Below are 20340 nucleotides of genomic sequence, written 5' to 3' on the forward strand. Positions count from 1 at the left end.
GGTGGTGCCATTCAATTGGTTAATTTGGTCACTTATTGAGGCAGTGACATCACGGCAAGGCATGATGGAATTCATTTTGTGCTGATGGAATAGGACTAAAAGACTGGAATTACGATGATGCTTAATAGATCTTTTGCCTGGTATATACTGTAGGGCTGGGTGATATTGCCAGCTAAACTTTGCTATATCAGATGTTGGATGTTGGAAGGAGGTGGGAAGGAAGAAGGCAGTTAATGTAACCGTGTGCAGCTTCTGCCTCTTCCTGGTGAAGCTGGGCGGACAGCACTGCTCTGGGTGGAGCGCAGCACCCAGAGTGCTGCATGGCATGGTAAAGGTAAAAAAAGACAAAGGACTCCTGGATGGTTAAGTCCAGTCAAAGGCGACCATGGGATTGTGGCGCTCATCTTGCTTTCAGGTTGCGGGAGCTGGCGTTTGTCTACAGACAGCTTTCCGTGTCATGGCTAAACTGCTTCTGGTGCAACAGAACACCGTGACAGAAACCAGAGCGCATGGGTAGCGCTGTGGTCTAAACCACTGAGCCTCTTGGGCTTGCTGATCAGAAGGTTGGTGGTTCGAATCCCCGTGACGAAGTGAGCTCCCGTTCCTCTGTCCCAGCTCCTGCCAACCTAGCAATTCGAAAGCATCCCAGTGCAAGTAGATAAATAGGGACCGCTGCGGCGGGAAGGTAAATGGCATGGCATGGTACCACAGAGCCACTGGCCTCCCCAGAACTGCCAGCTGCGGCTCACCCCAATGACAGTCTTGCTGCACAAGGGGCAGCTGCTGAGAGCCACCATTCCACGGGGTGAGGAAGAACGGAGGGAGGAGGCAGCCTGCCAATGCTAACGCAGCCAGGGGAAAAAAACGAACACACTGGAAGGCAGGCAGGCAGGCAGGCAGGCAGGCAAGCCCCACTCCCAAGGCCAGCAACTGGGCTGTGGAGGGAAGGAGGGAGGGAGTGGGTGAGCATCAGGCGGCCCGGTTGCAAGCAGACCGGGGGATTCGCAATACATTGCCTGATTGGAAATTCTGAAATCACTCTTGTGATTTTACATTTAAAACAAATGTATTGATACGTCGCCCAGGCCTAATATGCTGCATAATTTTAAATTATTCTTCTAATGCCACAATTAACTGCAGTAACTTGGAGTGTAAATGGCCTGGGTACAACAATTAAAAGAATAAGGTTTGCTTTACAGCAAGATAACCCAGGCCTTATTTTTTAAAAAAGAGACATTTTTTTAAAAAATGAAACACAATACTGTTACAAAATCTTTCCAAGTGGAACTGGAGATTGGTACGCCTTACAAGGTACTTCCAAAAGTAGAGGGTCAGCAATTCACCCAAACTTGAGTTTCAGTTAAAAGTTATACTAAGTGACACTAATGGAAGATTTAGCTTCTTCAAATGTCAGTTAGATAACTCCTGGCTGACAATGTGTTCTATTTATGTACCTAATACCCATAAAAACAGTTTCTGGTTAAAGCTTTTATATTACTGCATAACATAAATTCTCACACAATTGGCTGCTTTTCCTCTTACTTCATTAAGACTAAAATGGGGAAAATACTTTGGGGAAGAATCAGAGGAACAGCTCTGGGGACATATTTGGGATAATAATAATATTTTTATTATTTATACCCTGCCCATCTTGCTGAGTTGTCCCATAAACTACATTCAGATCCATCTCAATAAGAACTTGAGATAATGCTTTAAAGATGGCACATCACTGGTACATGTGCCCCAACAGATTATACAGAATTAATCATAACACATCAAATCTTTGCTGTTGGGAATGCAGTTTACCTGGCTCTCTAGTACACATGTGGTGATTTTTGGGGTAGCCCTTAATAAGCAAAGGATTTTAGGTATACAAAAAACAGATTAGGGCAGAGCAATATCTGCTTTTCAACATCAGTGGCTAAACATCAGTCCTGTATACCTGAAGGAGCGTCTCTGCCCCCATCATTCAGCCCAGACACTGAGGTCCAGTGCCAATGGCCTTCTGGCAGTTCCCTCACTGCGAGAAGTGAGGTTACAGGGAACCAGGCAGAGGGCCTTCTCAGTAGTGGTGCCTGCCCTGTGGAACACTCTCCCATCAGGTGTCAAGACAATAAGCAACTATCTTACTTTTAAAAGACATCTGAAGGCAGCCCTGTTTAGGGAAGTTTTTAATGTTTAATGCTGTATTGTGTTTTAATATTCGGTTGGGAGCCACCCAGAGTGGCTGGGGAAACCCAGCCAGATGGGCGGGGTATTAATAATAATAATAATAATAATAATAATAATAATAATAATATTCCAGTACTGCATATCACAATGTCTGAAATTGGAGATCAGGGGTGGGGATGAGGGAAGGAGCAGCCATGGAGATTGGATGGGGGGGGGAGGCGAGGAAGGGGAGTCACCTCCACTGCGTGGTTTGAGTGGGAGGAGATAGGGATGGGGTGTGCATCAAGTCACGATCAGCGGGGCAGCCAGCGAAGATGCACGTCCACTGTGGCTGCTGCTTTCCTGCTGACTGAGAAAAGCTGCTCTGCCTCAGTGCCAGGGGAAGGTAGTGCCACAGTTCCTTGAAGTGAGGGCGATCAGCTGCCCTCTTCTCCATCAGCGTGAGGGAAGGCAGCTCAGATCAGCAGTGTTATCAGCTGAGATCATCATGTGATATTGACGACACCTTGAAATTGGCTGCTCTGCTCTCTTTCATGCAAGGAGTGATACATTGCTGCGTATTGCCGGGTCAAAATTGTTATTGCAGTGTGATTTCAAAACAGGTTTGGGCCAATACATTGAAAAATTGCAAAGCGATAGAACAGACCATAAAATTTGTGATATTACCATGCAAAAATGACAAATATTTAGTTGGGGGGGAGGCAAGGGATGGGGCTGTGGGTGTATTCAGACTGCTAATTGGGAACCACTGTCATAGGGCGTTTACTCTAACCCAGGGGTCAGCAGCCTTTTCAGCCATGGGCTGGTCCACCGTCCCTCAGACCATGAGGTGGGCCGGACTATATTTTGAAGACAAGAAATGAATGAATTCCTATGCCCGACAAATAACCCAGAGATGCATTTTAAATAAAAGCACACATTCTACTCATGTAAAAACACCAGGCAGGCCCCACAAATAACCCAGAGATGCATTTTAAATAAAAGGACACATTCTACTCATGTAAAAACATGCTGGTTCCTGAACCGTCCATGGGCCAGATTGAGAAGGCGATTGGGCCACGGACCTTAGGTTGCCTACCCCTGCTCTAACCAGATCTAATGTGCTGCCTTCTCAACTGGTTTGGAGGATATTTGTTGGTGTTTTTCTCTTGAGGTTTTGTGCTACTAAGAACCAAGAGGTGGAATCTGTGGAATGTATGCCTTTGTTTTGTAATTTTTATGTTGGAGTTTGTTAGCAAATGATTGCCAATTTACTGGCCAAACAAGCAGGCAGGTAGCTCAATGTAGTGTTAATTACTTGGAGATAAAATACCATGGGTATCATAGAAAGTGGCCAAATTTTTATTAGTGACAGTGAGGATAAAGAGATGAATAACCACCCAGAGTTGGAAAGAAAATTTTCAGGGGCTACTTAGGTTATCTTCTATATATGAAACTTTAGCCAATACCATTTAAATTATGTTTTGCATTGCATTTTGCTCCGCCCTTAAGGCTGTGATCTACTGTATGCTTTTATTTTTGGTCTTATTGCTGACCTGTTGAAAATAATAAACTGATGATGAAGCAGAGGTGCTGACTCAGGAATGAGATGGGGGCCTGGCTGCACAACATAACATCGGGCATCACATGTGATGCTGTGACATGCACAGCGCCGGATGTCAGAGGCGACGCTGTCACACACGATGTCCAGTCGTTGCACAGCAACTTGGCTTCCATGGCATGTGGCTCCTCCCCCTCCTCTTCCTCCTGCCACCACTATGGGTTGGGGGCTGCTTCCCTTCCGTGGCAGGAGGAGCTGAGCTGCCCCCGTGTTCCTGGCTCCTTCAATCTTGTGTGACCATGCGATGCCTGGACATCGGCTGTGATGCTGTTGTGTGTTACAACTCAGCTTCTATTGACAGCAGCTCCTCCTCTTCCTCCTCCTGCCCATGCCATGGGCTGGGGGCTGCTTCTCCTGTGTGGCAGCAGCAGGAGCTAAGCTGCCACTGCGCAATGCCTGGACGTTGTGTGTGATGGTGTTGTGTCTGGGCATTGTGTCCAATCTCTGGGTGTCACACAAGACTTTGTGACGTCATGCATCATGTCTGGCAAACATTGAGGGGGCCTAGCCCCTCACAAACAAATATGTCCTCCCCCCAAGGATTAATTACCCCAAGCTAACCCCCCCAGCAGTTGGCATGCCTGTGATGAAGTAATATTTTTACAGTAACAAGCATAGCAAGAATTGGGCAGAAACAAAGTAATTTAAGTCCAGATGACTGATCCTCTTCACTAGCTGGTGTGATTATTAAAGCAGTAATGATCAGAACAGCAGTGGGAACAAGATAAATTAAACGAACAGAGTGCCAGGTGACCAGCTAATCTTGAATAAACAGAGCACCCACTTCACATTAAAATGGGGCAGCTTTGCTAACAGGATCCTTTGTCTAATGCTTTCAGCCATATTAGAGTTCTGTTGGATGGAAGTAATGGATGGAAGTAGAATGGATGGAAGTAAAAGGTCTGATCAAGCCGCATTAACTACACCAAACTTTTAAGATCAGAAATATTGCTTTGGCGTAGGGATGACCCAAGGCACGGATATGGAGGCTCAGTGCACAGGGAATTGTGGGGGAGAAAGAGATGGGAAGCTGTACCCTCTGTACTTGAGTACAGAAAATCTTGCTTCCGACCCCTTGCAAGTGAGGATTTACCCCCTCACTTTGTGATGTCAGTAGTTAATAGCTATAGAAAAAGGAACAACCATTCTAGTGATTAAAGGTTTCATAAAATAATTCAGGAACTCCATTTTACTCCCACAATTTCTGTTGCATTTGATACACATAGTCTAAATGATGTAAGGTAAAAAACAGATGGGGAACTTTAGGCAGTCCAAATGTTGCTGGACTGATGGCCACTCACAGTGGGGCTGGCAAGATGTGCCCAACAACTTCTAGAGGACCACTCCCCATACCTGTGCTAGATTATGTGAGGTGGGAGTAGAAAGTGAGGCTTGATGGTGGATAATAGCAGCTATTCAGATCCTGTTGTATTGTGAGCTGGAAGCCAAAAAGCTGGTTCGGATGGAAAACAGAGACATAATTGGGGCCTCTGTTTTCCATCTGAACCAGCCTTTTGGCTTCCAAAAACATTTTAGCCTAACTCAGGTAGACTTGGGCTACCCAGACCCTAAAGTAATCTGCAGGTAAAGCTAAGAAACAGAATCTGGGCTGCAATTATCTAGGTCCCCACCACCGCCACCATAATAACTGCCACTACAAGATGGGGAAATGAAAGTCAAAACAGGTAAAAAATGTCTTTGCTTTTTTGTGTGTCCAAGGTGGAGGATGACCAATCAGCATTCTTTGGCCCCTGATCAAACTTAGTCATCACTGGGCTGTTTTTGGAGTTCCCTCAACAATATCTTGTTCTTCTGTAAGCCTCAGGTTATTTCCCAAACTGCTAAAACTTCTATCCTGTGAGTGTGTGGTGCTTCTTTTGTTACATAAACATCGGCACCCACAGCCTGAACACTGGAAATAGAGGAAATGAAAGATTGCAGTCTATTCCTGCATGCATATGTTATCTGAGCCTATGGTTAGGGGGTTGAAAACCTCTCAGTCAGGAGTTCCTACCCAGCTAGGTCTTACTTTATGTGCATTAAAATACCCCAACTACTTTAAACCCCTGTGCATTCACCATCCATGTATAAGGCAACACCCAATTTTTGACTTTTTTTAAAGCAAAAAACATTGTCTTAAACATGGAAAAATAAAGTTAATGGCAATTGGACATATTATCATCATGCTACTTGCCTACATTTCCCAGAAGCGTGTGAATTTCATGCTAACAGAACGAAGCTCAGTGTTTAATTTGGAGGGTGTACACCTCAAACACTAAATTCCTTGGTAATCAAACAGTAACTTGATTCTAGTTTATTATTTCCTTGATTTTATTATTAGTTTTGTGTTTTAACTACTATAAAAATATTGCCATCAGTAGCTTTCAAACAATTTTTACTAAGAATAAATAAATAATTGCAGACATGAAAATAGGCAGACTGTAAATTAATATATTCACAAGGTTTAAGTAAAATAACACCACCACCAAACCGTTGCCTCTGGGGCATACAGTTGGAGTTGCAGTTGGTGGGGTGCAGGGGGGTGTCCCTTCCGATTAAAATACACATAGGGACATCACATTTTGAGATTGCATTTCAGTGTTAAACAGGGAAAAATAAACAAATTATACATCAGATATACAGATTTTTTAAAGCAGACCTAACAAATCAAAGAAGTCACAGGGATTGGATGCACCCCCCTTTTTTTACTGGCCAAGGAAATCAATCTTACAGTCTAATGTATCTCAAAACTCTTAACAAATACTTAGAACCACCAAAGAGGACATAATTTTCATCTCAGTGAATAGCAGTAGTTGACTGAAGTCAGCTAAATAACTATGGCAGTGGGCTCAAAGTAAGCCTATGAAAGTTTCCAGATACATGCACCTTAGTAGTCAGAAATAGGGCTGCTGTATTCATTTCAGTGTCAAGAAATGCTTTGCATTTGCTGCAGGTAGTACTGATGCCACACTGGATTGAGGTTGCTGACTTTAAAAGAGGAATAATTCCACACACCACCAGTTCCTAACAATGTTGTTCCTGAAAGGTGTTACTTTTACTGCAAAGTTTAATGTATATTGTAGGCCTGAGAGAAAATGGCTTCAAGCTATTTCAATCCAATTTACTCTCAGGGGGCAATTTTTAAATGTATTTTTCATCCTTAAACCTTTATCACTGAGTGGTTTGGGTTGTGCAAAATTTTCAGTTTGTCACTAAAAGATATGTAGCTCTCAAAGTCTCCAGGTCACATACAAAATTAAGAATACTTTCAATCTGAAAGCATAGCTATAAGCAGTAGTATTTGGAAATATGTTATAGAAGACACTGCTGTTTTTTTCCTTCCACGCCAATGGAAAAAGATGTTAGTTATTAGCTATAATAACTAGAAGCACTGTCTAGTGAACAGTTTTCCCCAACATGAAAATATGTGCAACAAAACAAAATTCATGACAAAATATCAAAGAAGAAAAATCAAGCTATCCACATCTAATCTGTAGTAAAGTGACAACTTGGTAAAAATGCCTAATCACAGAGGGTACGATAATTTGGTACTGCAATGAGTGAGGAGCCTCCAAATCCACAGCAATTAATGTTGCGGTTGGGGATGGGATGGTCACACGAGTATTTTCTACACAAAAGTGTCTGGGCAAGAATTGGTTAGGAAAGACCAGTGTGATTTGCTACATGCATAACATGAAAATAATGGTTTGCACTAGCACAGCTCATAGACACAGCTAGGTCTGATTGCTTAGTTGGATAAACATTTCCTTAGATCATACTGGAAGTCCTAAGCAAGAAGGTTAGAGGGTACATGATCCTGAACTGCTGCACATTTCAAGACTGCATGAACCAGCTTTATCTTCATAATGTATGCGGATGTTCTGGATTGATTTCACGATAGACGTTATATTGATCCACATTTTTCCAGAAGGTCAACCAAGCAGTCTTTCTATACTGATCAAGTAGCAAGTGCTTCTAGACGTGATTAAATCACACCACGCTAATCATGTGGAGTAAGAAAGTATTTAACTTTGGTCCAATTTTATCATGAATAATATTAAGAAACAGAAACTGAGTTGGCATGTGCCATATTTAACTTACCCAAAGTGAGATTTAAATGACCTAGTAATCTATGTCTTGTATATAAAACATTATTTCTGTTTTTTATTTTTACTACCAGTGTTTATATTATAACAGTTACTCAGAACAGTTATTGTTGAAGTGTACTTAGTTATGCACAGAAGAATGGTCTTTGGAAAGAAATAGTGGGAAAGAAATAGTGTGTCTGAAGATATACTGAAAAGCAGAATCATCTATCCATATTTTGGGCACATTCCAACCAAAGTGAAGCTCTTTGCAAAGTTCCATTGATTTCAAAAGAAGAGAATTAGTAAACCATGCTCTCATCTCCCCATTGGCATCAGTGGGACTTAAAAAGTACATCACTTGGCTAAATTGGCATTTCCTCAACAAACTAAAAATTCTGCCTACTAAATTTCAAATTATAATGCAATTTAAATGTCACAACCAATAAATTCATTGGTTTTCAGTTCTACAATCTCTACTAGTAAAGCAAGAAAGTAGGGTTACAGTTAAATGGTAAACTTGCCAAAAGAGCTCTTGACTTCATTGCTTCCAGTGGCAGAAATTATCAAGTGAAAAGCATGTTGCATAATTCAGATGATCCACATGAAAATGTTAAGTTTGAAACTTCAGGAATCATAATTTTATATGAAAATGTAGTTCATTAGGCGGTATCCAAATATTACCAGTTCCAGGAATATAGTTAATGAAAGGAGACTTAAAGTATATGTCTCCTTACATTGTTTTCAGCTTTGAAAGTGCTTTAACTTGAAGATTTACTGAGAGTGCTCGCAGATCGGCGCAGCTTCCCAGAGAGCTTGTTTTTTGTGGCACTTGACAGTGTTGGTGGCATCTGCTCTGCTGGCTCTGTCCCTACAGATGTGGCAAGATCAGCACTCAGACTTGTAGTGAGACAGCCTAAAAATAAGGAAAATCCTTTTAGAATCAAAAGGGTTTAAAAAAACAACATACATTTCACTGGTTGAGAACAATGTAAGAAGCATAATCCTTAGAGAAGTCCAAGAAATCCACGTAGAAACCATACAATACTTGCAAATGGGCCTTCCTGCACTCCAGGTTCCAGCTTTTCTCTTTCTTGTAAAGGGCAAGGATTTCCCATATATACAGGACCATGGCACAAGACCAGCTTGCACTGACATTGTCCCTATCATCAGGATGATGGGGTGCTTGCTGCTATGCTGACACTGTAATTGCAATCCTCTCCAGAAAATTGGTATGGATTTTGATTGTCTGTATGTGCGAGTATCCAGAAAAGGTGCGTGTAAACAAACACATTTAAGCTGTATCGAAGAAAAAGAAATCGTTTGTTTTGTGTGTGTGCTAACAAAACATTTGTTATTCTTAGATGCAGGTTAAATACACATTCAGAAATATCACATATAGTCATTTTAGGATTGTACCACTTCAGAGTGCAGGTGGGGACTGTATGTCTCTATGTCCATTGAATTAAAAACAATGCACACACGTAAGAGTGGAATTCAACATAATGCTAGAGAGATCATTCCATCAGCACAATCATATCTGCTTGCTGAACAGAACAGTCTCCCCTTTCCTCCCCTGCACAATGCTATGGGGGTTCACCTGACCTACCAGAGTGGTTTTGAGGATGGTGTGCCAGGGGCTTCCTTCATTCTCTTCTTGGAATAGAGGTTTCCTTCTGCAGGCTTCCTTTCTTCCCTTCTTATATCAAGCCTGTGGCATGGTTGGCCAAATCCAGTAGCTCTGGCTACTGAAGAGTGCACTGACATTTTGCTGCATACCTCTCATGAGGACTGCAAATCATTGTCAGGGAAGTCCAAAATTTGGCTGTAGCGTTGTAATGATTAAAATGCATCTTGTATTATTTAAACATGCTTACAGTAAGTTGCCAACCATAATAAAGCAGAAAAACTATGGCCAACTTGTGTATTTGGCAACCTACAGCCTTTATGCTTATGAGATATTAATTTTTTACTACATATAATGCTTTAAAAACACATATCATTGTAGTAAACCACTTGTTCCTAATATTAACTCTTAACTTTTAAATGTTTAAGCTGTTAGTAAACTAATGAAGCTTTTTGCAGAAGAAATCTAGCCTTGAGAAAGCAGTTCAAGCCCTAGTAACCACAAGGCAACAGCATAGCAGAAAGGATACATTTGTGTGTGTGGTTATGAATATCTTTTGCTTACAGTGGCTAGAAAGCAAATAAGTGAGGCTGGGGCTAGCAGATGTGAGGTGTGAAGATGCAAGCAATCTGGGCTATACTACTTTGCAATATTGTGGCATTCTGGATCCTGAGGGCAAGGACCTTGCTCCATCCTGTATCTCTATAAAGGTAGTTCTCTCTCCGGGCCAAGTTGGAGAGGGCTACACAGCAGAACCCAAACAGGCAGCATCTCCTCTCACATCTCACCCTTTTCCTATTTTTCCTTGTGGGCTGGGATTTTTAGTGGTGTAGGGTTAGTCTGCTTAGGTAGGATAAATCTTTCACTCTATTTCCCTTTCCCCAAGGGTAACCTCCCATCAGACAGAAGATGCCCTAGCTGTGTAAAACTAACTTAGGAAATAAAGCTTTTAAACTTTTGGGCTGGTTATTTGTCCACATATTCCATTGCAAAGATAGACCCCAGTTGTGGTTGTTCGTTACATTTCCCTGTCAAAAAAGATCCTGGGCTGTGTGTCTCAGGGCCCATCATTGTGGGCACACACAGCAAGGTGGTTGTTTCATAATTAGAATCTAGCTCTAATCCCCAAACTAGGTTGTAATACTGTTGTCCCTTGTGCAGAGGCTGTGCTGTTAGATTGTTTTTTCTTGTTTTAAAGTCGCTGAAAAAGAACTAGGGTGGGCACCTATATAAAATTTATTGTCTGCTTTAGGCTGCTAACAGGTAGGGTGATGAATTTTTTGCTGCTGTCACATGATGCAATTCCTAGACGATCAGCATGCACACACATCCATATAACAAAGGCAACATAACCAAGTGTTTCAGTGAAAAGGTTGGCCATGTCTATGTTATCTTGTATGTCTACACAAGCTGTACACTAATTCTGTTAAAGTAGTAAGCTGATGCCCTTTGAACAGATGCTTTTGCAAGCTGAAATTCAGGAAAATGTAAAAAAGGATACAGATGCCCTGGAGACAGCCACAACATAAGCCTCCTGGCTTTCAGTCTTATTTCAACATTAGAAGTTCAAGGTGTCCACTGTATAATTCACATGGTACCCTGACTTGGAATGCAAAACAAGCTCTTTCCACTGACTAATCTTTCAATATGTAAGCAAGTTCAAGTTATGAGACAGTTGAAGACAATGTAATAATGTAAACTTGTGTTTGAGGCTGGTCGTTCTTTTTCATCCCCTGAATATTCTGAAGTGCCCTCTTCAAGGAATTTAATTAAGACCCCACACCCAAATTTCCTCCTCACATTTCATTTCAGAACCTTGTGTGACACTCGGATTCCTTGAAGGACTTAAGACAATGTCTGTTTAAAATTACCTGCACGGATTTCACTGCCACTTATGAATTTTAGTCATATAGACTTTTGGAGGATGACTGCCTGGGAACTTACACAAAATGGCAATATATAAATATTTTTCTTAAGCTCCAAGTCAGTCATCCTCCAAAGGCCCATGTGACTTATATTCAGAACTTGCAGTGAAATCCTATGCCTGTTTACTCAGCAGTATATTCCCCCCTGTGCTCAAGAGGGCTTATTCTCTAATAAGTATGTTTAGATTGCAGCCTAAATCTCATCTTATCTCACTGAAAAGAGAAGCAGCATCTTCTGCTCAACTCAAAAGCTAGAACACATTTAAGAAGGGTGCATATTATGTACGCAGTAGAGGGTAAGCATGCAACTTCTGTACTTAGTTCCCTGGCACAATTATAATCAATGCTCCAAGGAACATTAAAATGCATGCTGCAATCGAGCACAGTTGTTGCTACTGTGGCTTTGACAAGTCCCAGGAGACTTATGCAAATGCAAATGCCATTTCATCACCTCTCTCCTAGTAAAGAGCTTTTAAACAACGTTGTCCATCTCCTGAAACTCTCTCACATAAATATTTTTATTAATACTGAGTCAAACTCCTATATAGCAATTCCCCTGAGAGTGAAGAGGCAAAGCGAGAATCCCATCAACAGCAGATAACACTTCTGTGTAGGAGCCTAAAAGCCTCCAAACTCCCCACCCCCATTTACAGGAACAGATGAATGCAGCATTATATGTGTTGAAAATTAATGTTTTCAACTTTGTATAATTTTTCATCTTGATGGAATGCCAGGATGATTCACAGCCCAACAACATGATCTGTTTGTGTGACAGCACACTTCCCATGTGCTTTATCAACATGCCAGTTTACTACGAGAAGCAGCTTGGGATGAGATAACAGAAAGATCTTTGGACAGTGGGTCTGCCATAATGGTGTCACACAATTGGGCAACAGTTACAGTAGTGGCTATTTATCATAAGGAAAAATAAAAACAAACATGATATGATTCAACAGTCAGTATACATAGGTAGCCAAATATTTCATTTTTGGGATGAAAACTGTGTCCCAACCAACTGCATACAGATCATATGGAACCTTAAGCATTTTTTAACTCCTGGTGAAATATTAAAATGGGCCTGCTCTTAGCTTGGCAATCCCAAGCCATGTTTTCCTCACACCATTTCCATATATCTGTTTGCAAGCCAACTGGAAACACTCTCCCTCATGCTGTGGCCCTAGTTAACCTCTTTCCCACCCATGCTGACAGGTAGCTTAAGGCCTGCTCACTCTGGCTATTTTCCTAGGAGAGGTCCCATGTAAAGTAAGTGCCACTCACACTAAGCTCCAGGCACAGTACTTGTCTAGTACTACGTTTCAGGGTTTGGTTTCAGGAAACAGAAGGCCAAAACAAAATGATGGTGATACACAATTAGTAATTGTAGAAATGCTGTTTTAAAAGAAAGTAAATAGTGGGCAGGGCAGGGTGGGAGGGATGCAGATAGGGATGTGATGGAGTTAAAGGGTTAAAAATGGCTGCCAGTGGATCAATGATAAAGCATCCTAGTTTGTGTGCTCAGGTTGGTAAGATTTTAACCAGTCCCCAGGAACAGAGCCATTCTCAGTCAATGGAAGTGCTGCAGTTTTAACTAGCAAAGACTGGATTCTTGGGAAGGATTCCATTTCTAGTCGATTTATTCATGAGTAAGTATCACCAAACTACTCAAAAGGTGCCAGAGACAACAGAAAGCATTATCAGGTGCTGCTTTTCTTACCATACTACTCATTGTGAGAAGACAGCCAAAATTCTCCCTTCTGTGCAAAAGCATAGGAACCCAGCCTGTATGCCATCTGCTAGCTGGAATGATGTACTTTCATAGAATGGTTTGTGCCACTGTGACTGTGAATGGGTGCCTAATATTTCCATGTATGCGCCTGTCCCTCTGTCATACCTTTTCATGCTGTCTACCCTGAGATGACTCACAATGTTCATTTATCCTACAAAGATGTGCTTACAAGCTGCAACGGGTAATACTATACTACTACTACTGTTTATACCCCGCTCATTAAAAACTTGCCGATACAGGGCTTCCCTTCAGATATCTTCTAAAGATTATTTAGTTCTTTATCTCCTTGACATCTGAAGGGCGTTCCACAGGGAGGGTGCCACTACTGAGAAGGCCTTGGTACCAATTCCTTCCCTTTCAAAAACCTTTTCCAGACAAGGATCCTTTCCCATGTCCTGCAAGGCAACAAACTGCTAGCTTTTTTCAGTTTGGTGTGTGTGAATTTTGGAGTGTTCAGTATGTTTGGGGGCAAAATGAAAGGAGGCTAATGCCCTGGAAGCATCACTGAAAACAAGGATTAAAGGCTACTGTAGTATGAAAAGGAGACACTTAACAATGAGAGGCAATTCTGTAAGAACAGGGAGAGCTGCCTTACACCAAGTCAGACCAATCGGTCCACCTAGCTCAGTATTGTCTACACTGACTGAATCTCCAAGGTTTCAGATAGGAGTCTTTCCCATCCCTACCTGGAGATGCCAAGGATTGAACTTATGACCTTCAGCATGCAAAACATTTGCTCCACCACTGTGATGCCCCTTCCAAAAAGGAAATAGCACTCTGGACGGCTAGTACACTAAGGCCCCAAATTAATGCAAATGTATACCATGGTAGCCTGATGGCCCATGTAGAATACAGAACCTTGAAAATCAAACAGAAAAAAGAGAAGGTGGGAATGCATGCCACTCTACAAACTTCCTTCTTCAACTCTGTACTTTTTTGAGGTGGTGGTGGAAGGTAACCACCCTTATCACCTCGTGACAAGAGAGGCAGTGAGTAGAGTTGCCACCTTTGGTCGGGCAAAATAAGGGACGTGGGGAGGAATTGGGGGACTAAAAATTACTTTACCTCGTGCAGAATGAAATGACTTCAAAGCAATCCATTGCAATGGGTTGTTTCCAATGCTGGTCATACTCATAGGGTAGAGCCAATGACCCAATGCACATTCATTTCAATGAGTCACATGCTCCCCACCTGATGAATGGCCAGCCAAAGAAATTAAGAGGTGGAGATAGCAACAAATTCTGTTTCTTTTCCTCACAAAGCTTTGTCTCCAATAGGGTTGCCATATTTCAAAAAGTAAAAACCAGGACATCCTGAAAGTTGTTTAACTTTTTTTTAGGAAGACCGCAAAATTGTTGAGCTGTAGGCATTCATAGAATCATAGAATTGAAGGTACTCTGAAGGTCATCTAGTCCAACCCCCAGCAATGCAGGAATTTAAACTAATGCATCATTTAAGGCACTCTTATACCACATTAACAGTCATGGAGTCCCCCAAATACCTCCAGTATGTTTAGAGATATATCTCTCCCAGAAATATAATCCTCGGAGTCCTCTGGGGAGAAGGACTGCTTGCTGTCCCACTGTTCTTTCTCAGGGTCACCATTTGAAGTTTCAGCATTTGCCTGAAGTCACTAAGTTCTAGCAATTCTGCTTGTCTCTGCTCCCTCCCTCTGCATTTGTGATAGAAGGGCTAACCAGGCTGGTCTACAATACAGGGGTGTAAGAAGTGCTGGGAAAAGGCTGATTTTTGAAAACCCCCACAGCCAATTCTAACAATTGCAGGTGACATGTGCCATCATAAAATATGCATTTAGTTCTGTGTATGGGAAGGGGGAGAAAGTATATTTCAAAAACAATTAGTTGGTAGGACTCCTGACTGAGCTCCCTGCCTCTGCGCTGCCAAACAAGCTGTTTCTCAAGGCTAGTGCTCCACTATTGGCCAGGCTGGAGCATCAATCAGCTGGCTTTGGAGGGTAGGGCAGGCTCAACTTCCTAAGCAGCTAGCAAGTTAAATTGTGAACAAGGCAAGCAGATTTGGGTGAGCACACAAACGCCAATTTTTATATCTTCAAAAATGGGACAAATTGGGAGCCAAATGGGGTAGGGGACTCTGCACCCCCAAAACGGGACTGCCCTGTATTTTAAGGGATGGGCTAGTTAGTTAGAATACACTTATTTTCACTGCAGCCTTTTTGTTTGTTTCTATTTTTATCTACTTTTAAAGTTTTATTTCATAAGATTTATATACTACTGTACTTACTTTTATTCATCACATTTTGTAATATCTCGTGGGAGAAACTGACACAAGTCTACTAGTAAGCCAAGAAGAGCCGTTGGCTGTTTGGAGGACAATATATCAGCAGTAGTTTTTCTGCAGCTTTTATTTATTTATGAGGCCCACTTCACAGAAGTCAGGTTTGGAACATAGTTTTGCCCCAGGAGCAGCTCATGTTTGGAGCAAGTCATTAAAGGAAAATAAATTCAAGTAGCTTAGGCAATTTTAATATCTTATAACATGGTTCAGCTAAATTTTCACCTAGGAGTTTGTTTCAAAACTTTTAAACATTTATATACTCATACATTGTACTTAAATAATGAAAGTGAAAAGGTTTAAAGCAAGCAAAACATAGGTTGGATATACAAATAGTTTTGTGCAAAATATGTAGATATTTGTAGAACTGGGAAGGTGCTTTGGTTTTTCCTTGGGGAGAAAAAAAGGGAGGGTGCAGTGTTTTACATTCCTGAAGCCAAGCAGAGTGACAGATGGTCAAAATAGCACAATTTCCCTCAAATGAGTAAGTTCAAGTAACAGTCATGCAATCACACAACAAGAGCACTCCTGTGCATATGAAAAGCTGTACAGTGCAAACAGGCAAGCATGTGCAGGAAAGGGCAGCTGCAACTTGTAATCACTTGCACAACATTCCATCAGCCTTTCAAAGTTGCACATTCCTTCAGTCAAACCTTTCTTCTGCCAAGTGCTTAACTATGCAACCAGTCTCATTGCTCCCCTTAAACAGGTCTTGATTGATGGGGAGAAAACAGCTGCACAATGAGCAAATAACTGCAAAAGATAAAGTCTTTTATAAAAATATTATAATTATTCCACCTGCAAGCCATCTGGCACAAATTTGACTTGAGCCTGCTTCTCCCCAGAAGTAGGGAACTTCATATTCCAGTTTAGAGAAAGAAACAGAGCAGCCCCTCAGCCTCAGCAAAATAAACAGTGTATTAACATAAAAGTTACAGTGAGAAAGTGCTCAGTACAAAGCCCATTTATGCCTTCATCTCAATCAACAGAAAGCATCTCTACAATTCTGTGCTCTAAAAAGAATACATTGGCAAGAAGGTGTTTTACAACACAGGTCACCCTCTGAGAATAATAAAATGCACAACCTGACTCAAAAATATAGTCCTAGGAAGCAATAGCTGCTGATTTCACTGGAACGACTTCCAAATAATGTGTTTAAGATCAAAGAATAAATGAGTTAAATTTGTATTACTAATGAACACATATTCCCCTCTGATACACAAATGCTTTGCTTCCCTTAGGGATATCAGTTAAGCGCCAGAGTTTACAAAAAGATAATCTAAGCCTGAAAAGTGTTTCAGCTGATGTATGATTGCAATGAGGAATCATCCATTAACCTGATGAGCTGGCTGTTTGACAGGTTATTCTGTAAGCCTCCTCATTTATTTGTGAGCTAGCTTTGTAAGAGTTAATTCAGCGCCTCAGCAACCCAGCCAGCCACTGAGCCTATCCAGCCAGCAATGCTCTGCTGCTGGGCAGCTTCCTTCCTTTTCAGCACTGCACTGGAAATTACCCAAACAAGCAGAACCAAGCAGACTGCAAAGGTCACACCTGGCGTGTGGCCAGCTCCGAAACCGCACCCCCAATTGCCAGGTTCAGGGCAGCCTGTGTTTTCCTTCCTTTGTTTCTTTTTTCCTCCCCCAGCTGTTCCATTCATAGGCCCAAGCTCAGCAATCTGCCCTTCCCAGAAAAAGAGCCCCTTATTAAGCTGAGCTAACTCAAAGGGCCAGCACAGCACGTGCCGCTCCTTATCTGCACCATCTCAAGATCCTATTCCATGGTGCTTAGGCAACAAAAAAAGTAAATGGACCTAACTCCCATTGGCTCCCCTGCAGCAATTCAAACAGAAGTGCAAAGCAACAAAGACATTTTCCACCATGGCAGGTGTTGGTGTCAGATTCCGCCTGAAGCAAGCAGGAGCAGAAGGGGGGGGGGGTTTTCCAGTGAAGCTTTAGACATGCAGGGGCAAAGAGAGCTGGATATGGGATTCTTCGTATTGCTGCTTGGGGTGGGGGGATACGAAGGGTCCCTTGTTGCTAGCGCAGCACCCAGTGAAAAAGGAAGAGACCAACCCAGATAAATGAGAGATGTTTCAGTTTTATACAAGCAAGAGAAAGAATCTGGTTAGTAAATTGAGCATGACGCCATGTGAGCAACCTCTTACCTTTCTCAATTACTGTAATGAGATCTTTACATATTTTAATCTAAAGGGAAAGAACACAAAATCATGTAAATATGGGAATAGAGCACCTGCTGCTCTAATGACAGCCTTGTACACATTACTTACACAGTTATTAATGGGAAAAAACACAAGTTGTGTGAACTATACTTTCAGCGCCTATCATTTGGAAATGGAACTAATGAACATTAGCACTATTACTGAGTGAGAGGTAGGTGGTAAATTACTTCCACAGACAGATCCCACCACTGCTGGTTGAAAAACAATGAGACAGAAAATTACGATAGGAGAAATTTAAAAAGCCATTCCCTTCCTTCACAATGTATATATTATTTGCATATTACTGTACCATATAAATTATATTACAAAAATATTCCATCATTTGACACTAATCAATTTTACACCCTCTATCAGCTTGAGTCTTTGCCAGACAGCTATAAGGAACTTCATGCTAAATAGTCTAGTTATCAAACACAGACTTACATTTCAAGGAAAAACTATACATAGAATCATTAGCTTTCCATTTTCATACAATTCCAAAAACAGAGTAAAAAGTATTTTATGTACCAGCATACACAGCCTCATTTATGTGCAAAATTGTAGCAATTTCCTAATTTTGTGCTTTCAAGGGTTAAGGATGTGTTTGATTGGTGAGATGCTGACTAGGCAATGACAAATTCTGTTTGATTTCATTATATCCAGATCCTCATCTTATTGGGCCACAGACCAACCAGTTAAATTTGGCAACTAGGGAGAAACACCGTTCAAAAAAGTAATATATTTCATCCACAAAGCTTTTGTTTAACCCAAATACTTGCCTCTAGAGATTTGTGATGGGATTTTTGCTCTCAACACAAACCAGTATATAAAGATGACTAAGCCCATGGGTCAGTTCATAACTGCTTTTTCCTAATCTTGATTTTAATTTGTTTTAGAATACATGATTGTAAGATGCACCAAGTATATCTTCTGTTGGAGCCATAAGTTGGGGCATAAAGCAGGGAGAGGGGGTAAAAAAGGAAATAGAAAAGTAGGCAATAATAACAACACAAAAAGTAGCATAAGCTCTTCCACGATATATAAACTGATTGGGCAGCTGCCACCTGTAATTACACTTAACTCTCTATAAAAAGGAGCTCTCTGTTGAAAAACTAAGACACTGACAACTTTCTACACTCTACCTGCTGGAAGCACTTTGAGGAATTAAAAAAACAAACTAGTTTGTTTTTTTAATACCCCGCCCAACTAGCTGGGTATCCCCAGCCACTCTGGGTGGCTTCCAACACATATAAAAACATAATAAAACATCAAACATTAATAGTAACAATCTGATCTAATATAAAAAGTCACAACTTTAAAATAAACAGCATATTAAACAATGCAACATTCAACAATCCATAAGAATCTAATAGTAAACAGTAAAATTAAGCATCACCAAATAATAATTAAACGGTTTACACTCGCCCCCTCCACTATGTTTTGGTGGATTTTCTGAGGGCAGGAGGTGCACGTGGGGAGGATAAGGAGGGGGAAACACCATTGCTGACAGGACTGGTTAGGTGAAACACAACCCATATTTTTAATGTTTCTATAAACTGTCCAAAGAACTTTTGGGTGGTATTGTTGGTATCCATTTGTCTCAAGAGACAATGGAGTGTGCCTCTGGGGGTGAAGACCTCCCTGGGGCGCAAGCCTGGGCAGTGTGTATGGAGGTCCTGGGCTGCCCAGGAAATCAAAGCAAGATGTTTGGCACCAGCTTGGCTGCTGAAATTGCCAGAAGGAGGCATACAAGGCACCACCCAAACATCCTAGGGACTCTACTCCCAATTTCACTTCTCTCTACAGCATGTGCAGAAGCCACCTTCTTGAACATTGGACCCACTATTGGCCTTCTCCCCTGGAGCCTGTCTTCACATGCAGGGTAAATCCCTAACTCATGGAGGGTTTGAGACCCATCAGCTACCCTCACTTGGTTTATCCAGCCAGCCAAAGCTGTTTCCCAGGGTGTGGCTGCTGTCACATGCTGACAGCTTCTAGGAACCACAGATGAGAATGGAGTACAGGGTGGGGACTAAAGGTGGATAAACTACCCCAGAAGGAGCATGAAGTATTCCCCACCAGAGGAACTACCCCTCCCCTAACACTCTATACACCCCTTGGATGGTATACAAATGGAATAAATAAACAAAATAATAAACACCCCTTCATTCCATGGCACAGGGACATAGATCATGCTATGGAATCATGGTACTAGAACGAATAAAGCACTAAGAAAAGAGCAGGGTTTTTATTGCTGGGAAAGACCCAAATACATTTTTTCCTCTCTGAGCAGCTGCTTCTTGGTCCTTTAGAAGTCATAATTCTGTTTGTAATCAGTCTGTTGCCATAGAAATGAATGTGATAACATACATCCAGCTTTATGGACCTAGAAGATGGATAAGAATTACCATGGGGAGGTGATAGTATCTGATTGAACAGAATCAATTGAACTGGAGGAAAACAACTTTGCCTTTTATCTGGTTAAGTAAATATATTTTCTCCACTGAACCACTGAATTTGCTCCTACATATACAATAGGCAAAGAGTCTATTGTGTATTTGTAGCTTTTTCAAAAGATGCAACCAATATATTACATCTGCAGCTAAATAATTTG

The 20340-nt window shown here is 41.5% G+C and overlaps 1 protein-coding gene across 6 annotated transcripts in view; it reads right to left on the reverse strand.

Annotated features, from left to right (window-relative positions):
- Nucleotides 1–6085: 6085 nt before the first annotated feature.
- The window catches only part of RALGAPA2 (Ral GTPase activating protein catalytic subunit alpha 2), a 182197-nt gene continuing 167942 nt past the window's right edge, over nucleotides 6086–20340 (reverse strand). For 3 of the 6 annotated variants that reach the window (XM_081917687.1, XM_081917686.1, XM_081917691.1), the window contains one exon: nucleotides 6086–8773. In XM_081917687.1, coding sequence (XP_081773813.1) covers nucleotides 8619–8773 — 155 coding nt within the window. In that variant the 3' untranslated portion in view covers nucleotides 6086–8618. Of the gene's footprint in view, nucleotides 8774–16161; nucleotides 16262–17672; nucleotides 17713–19538; nucleotides 20113–20340 lie in introns of those variants that run through there. The other 3 variants (XR_014170068.1, XM_081917689.1, XM_081917688.1) reach the window with 3 other exon arrangements.

Source organism: Podarcis melisellensis, assembly GCF_964234715.1.
Source record: "Podarcis melisellensis genome assembly, chromosome: 7".
In the NCBI taxonomy this organism is placed as follows: domain Eukaryota; kingdom Metazoa; phylum Chordata; class Lepidosauria; order Squamata; family Lacertidae; genus Podarcis; species Podarcis melisellensis.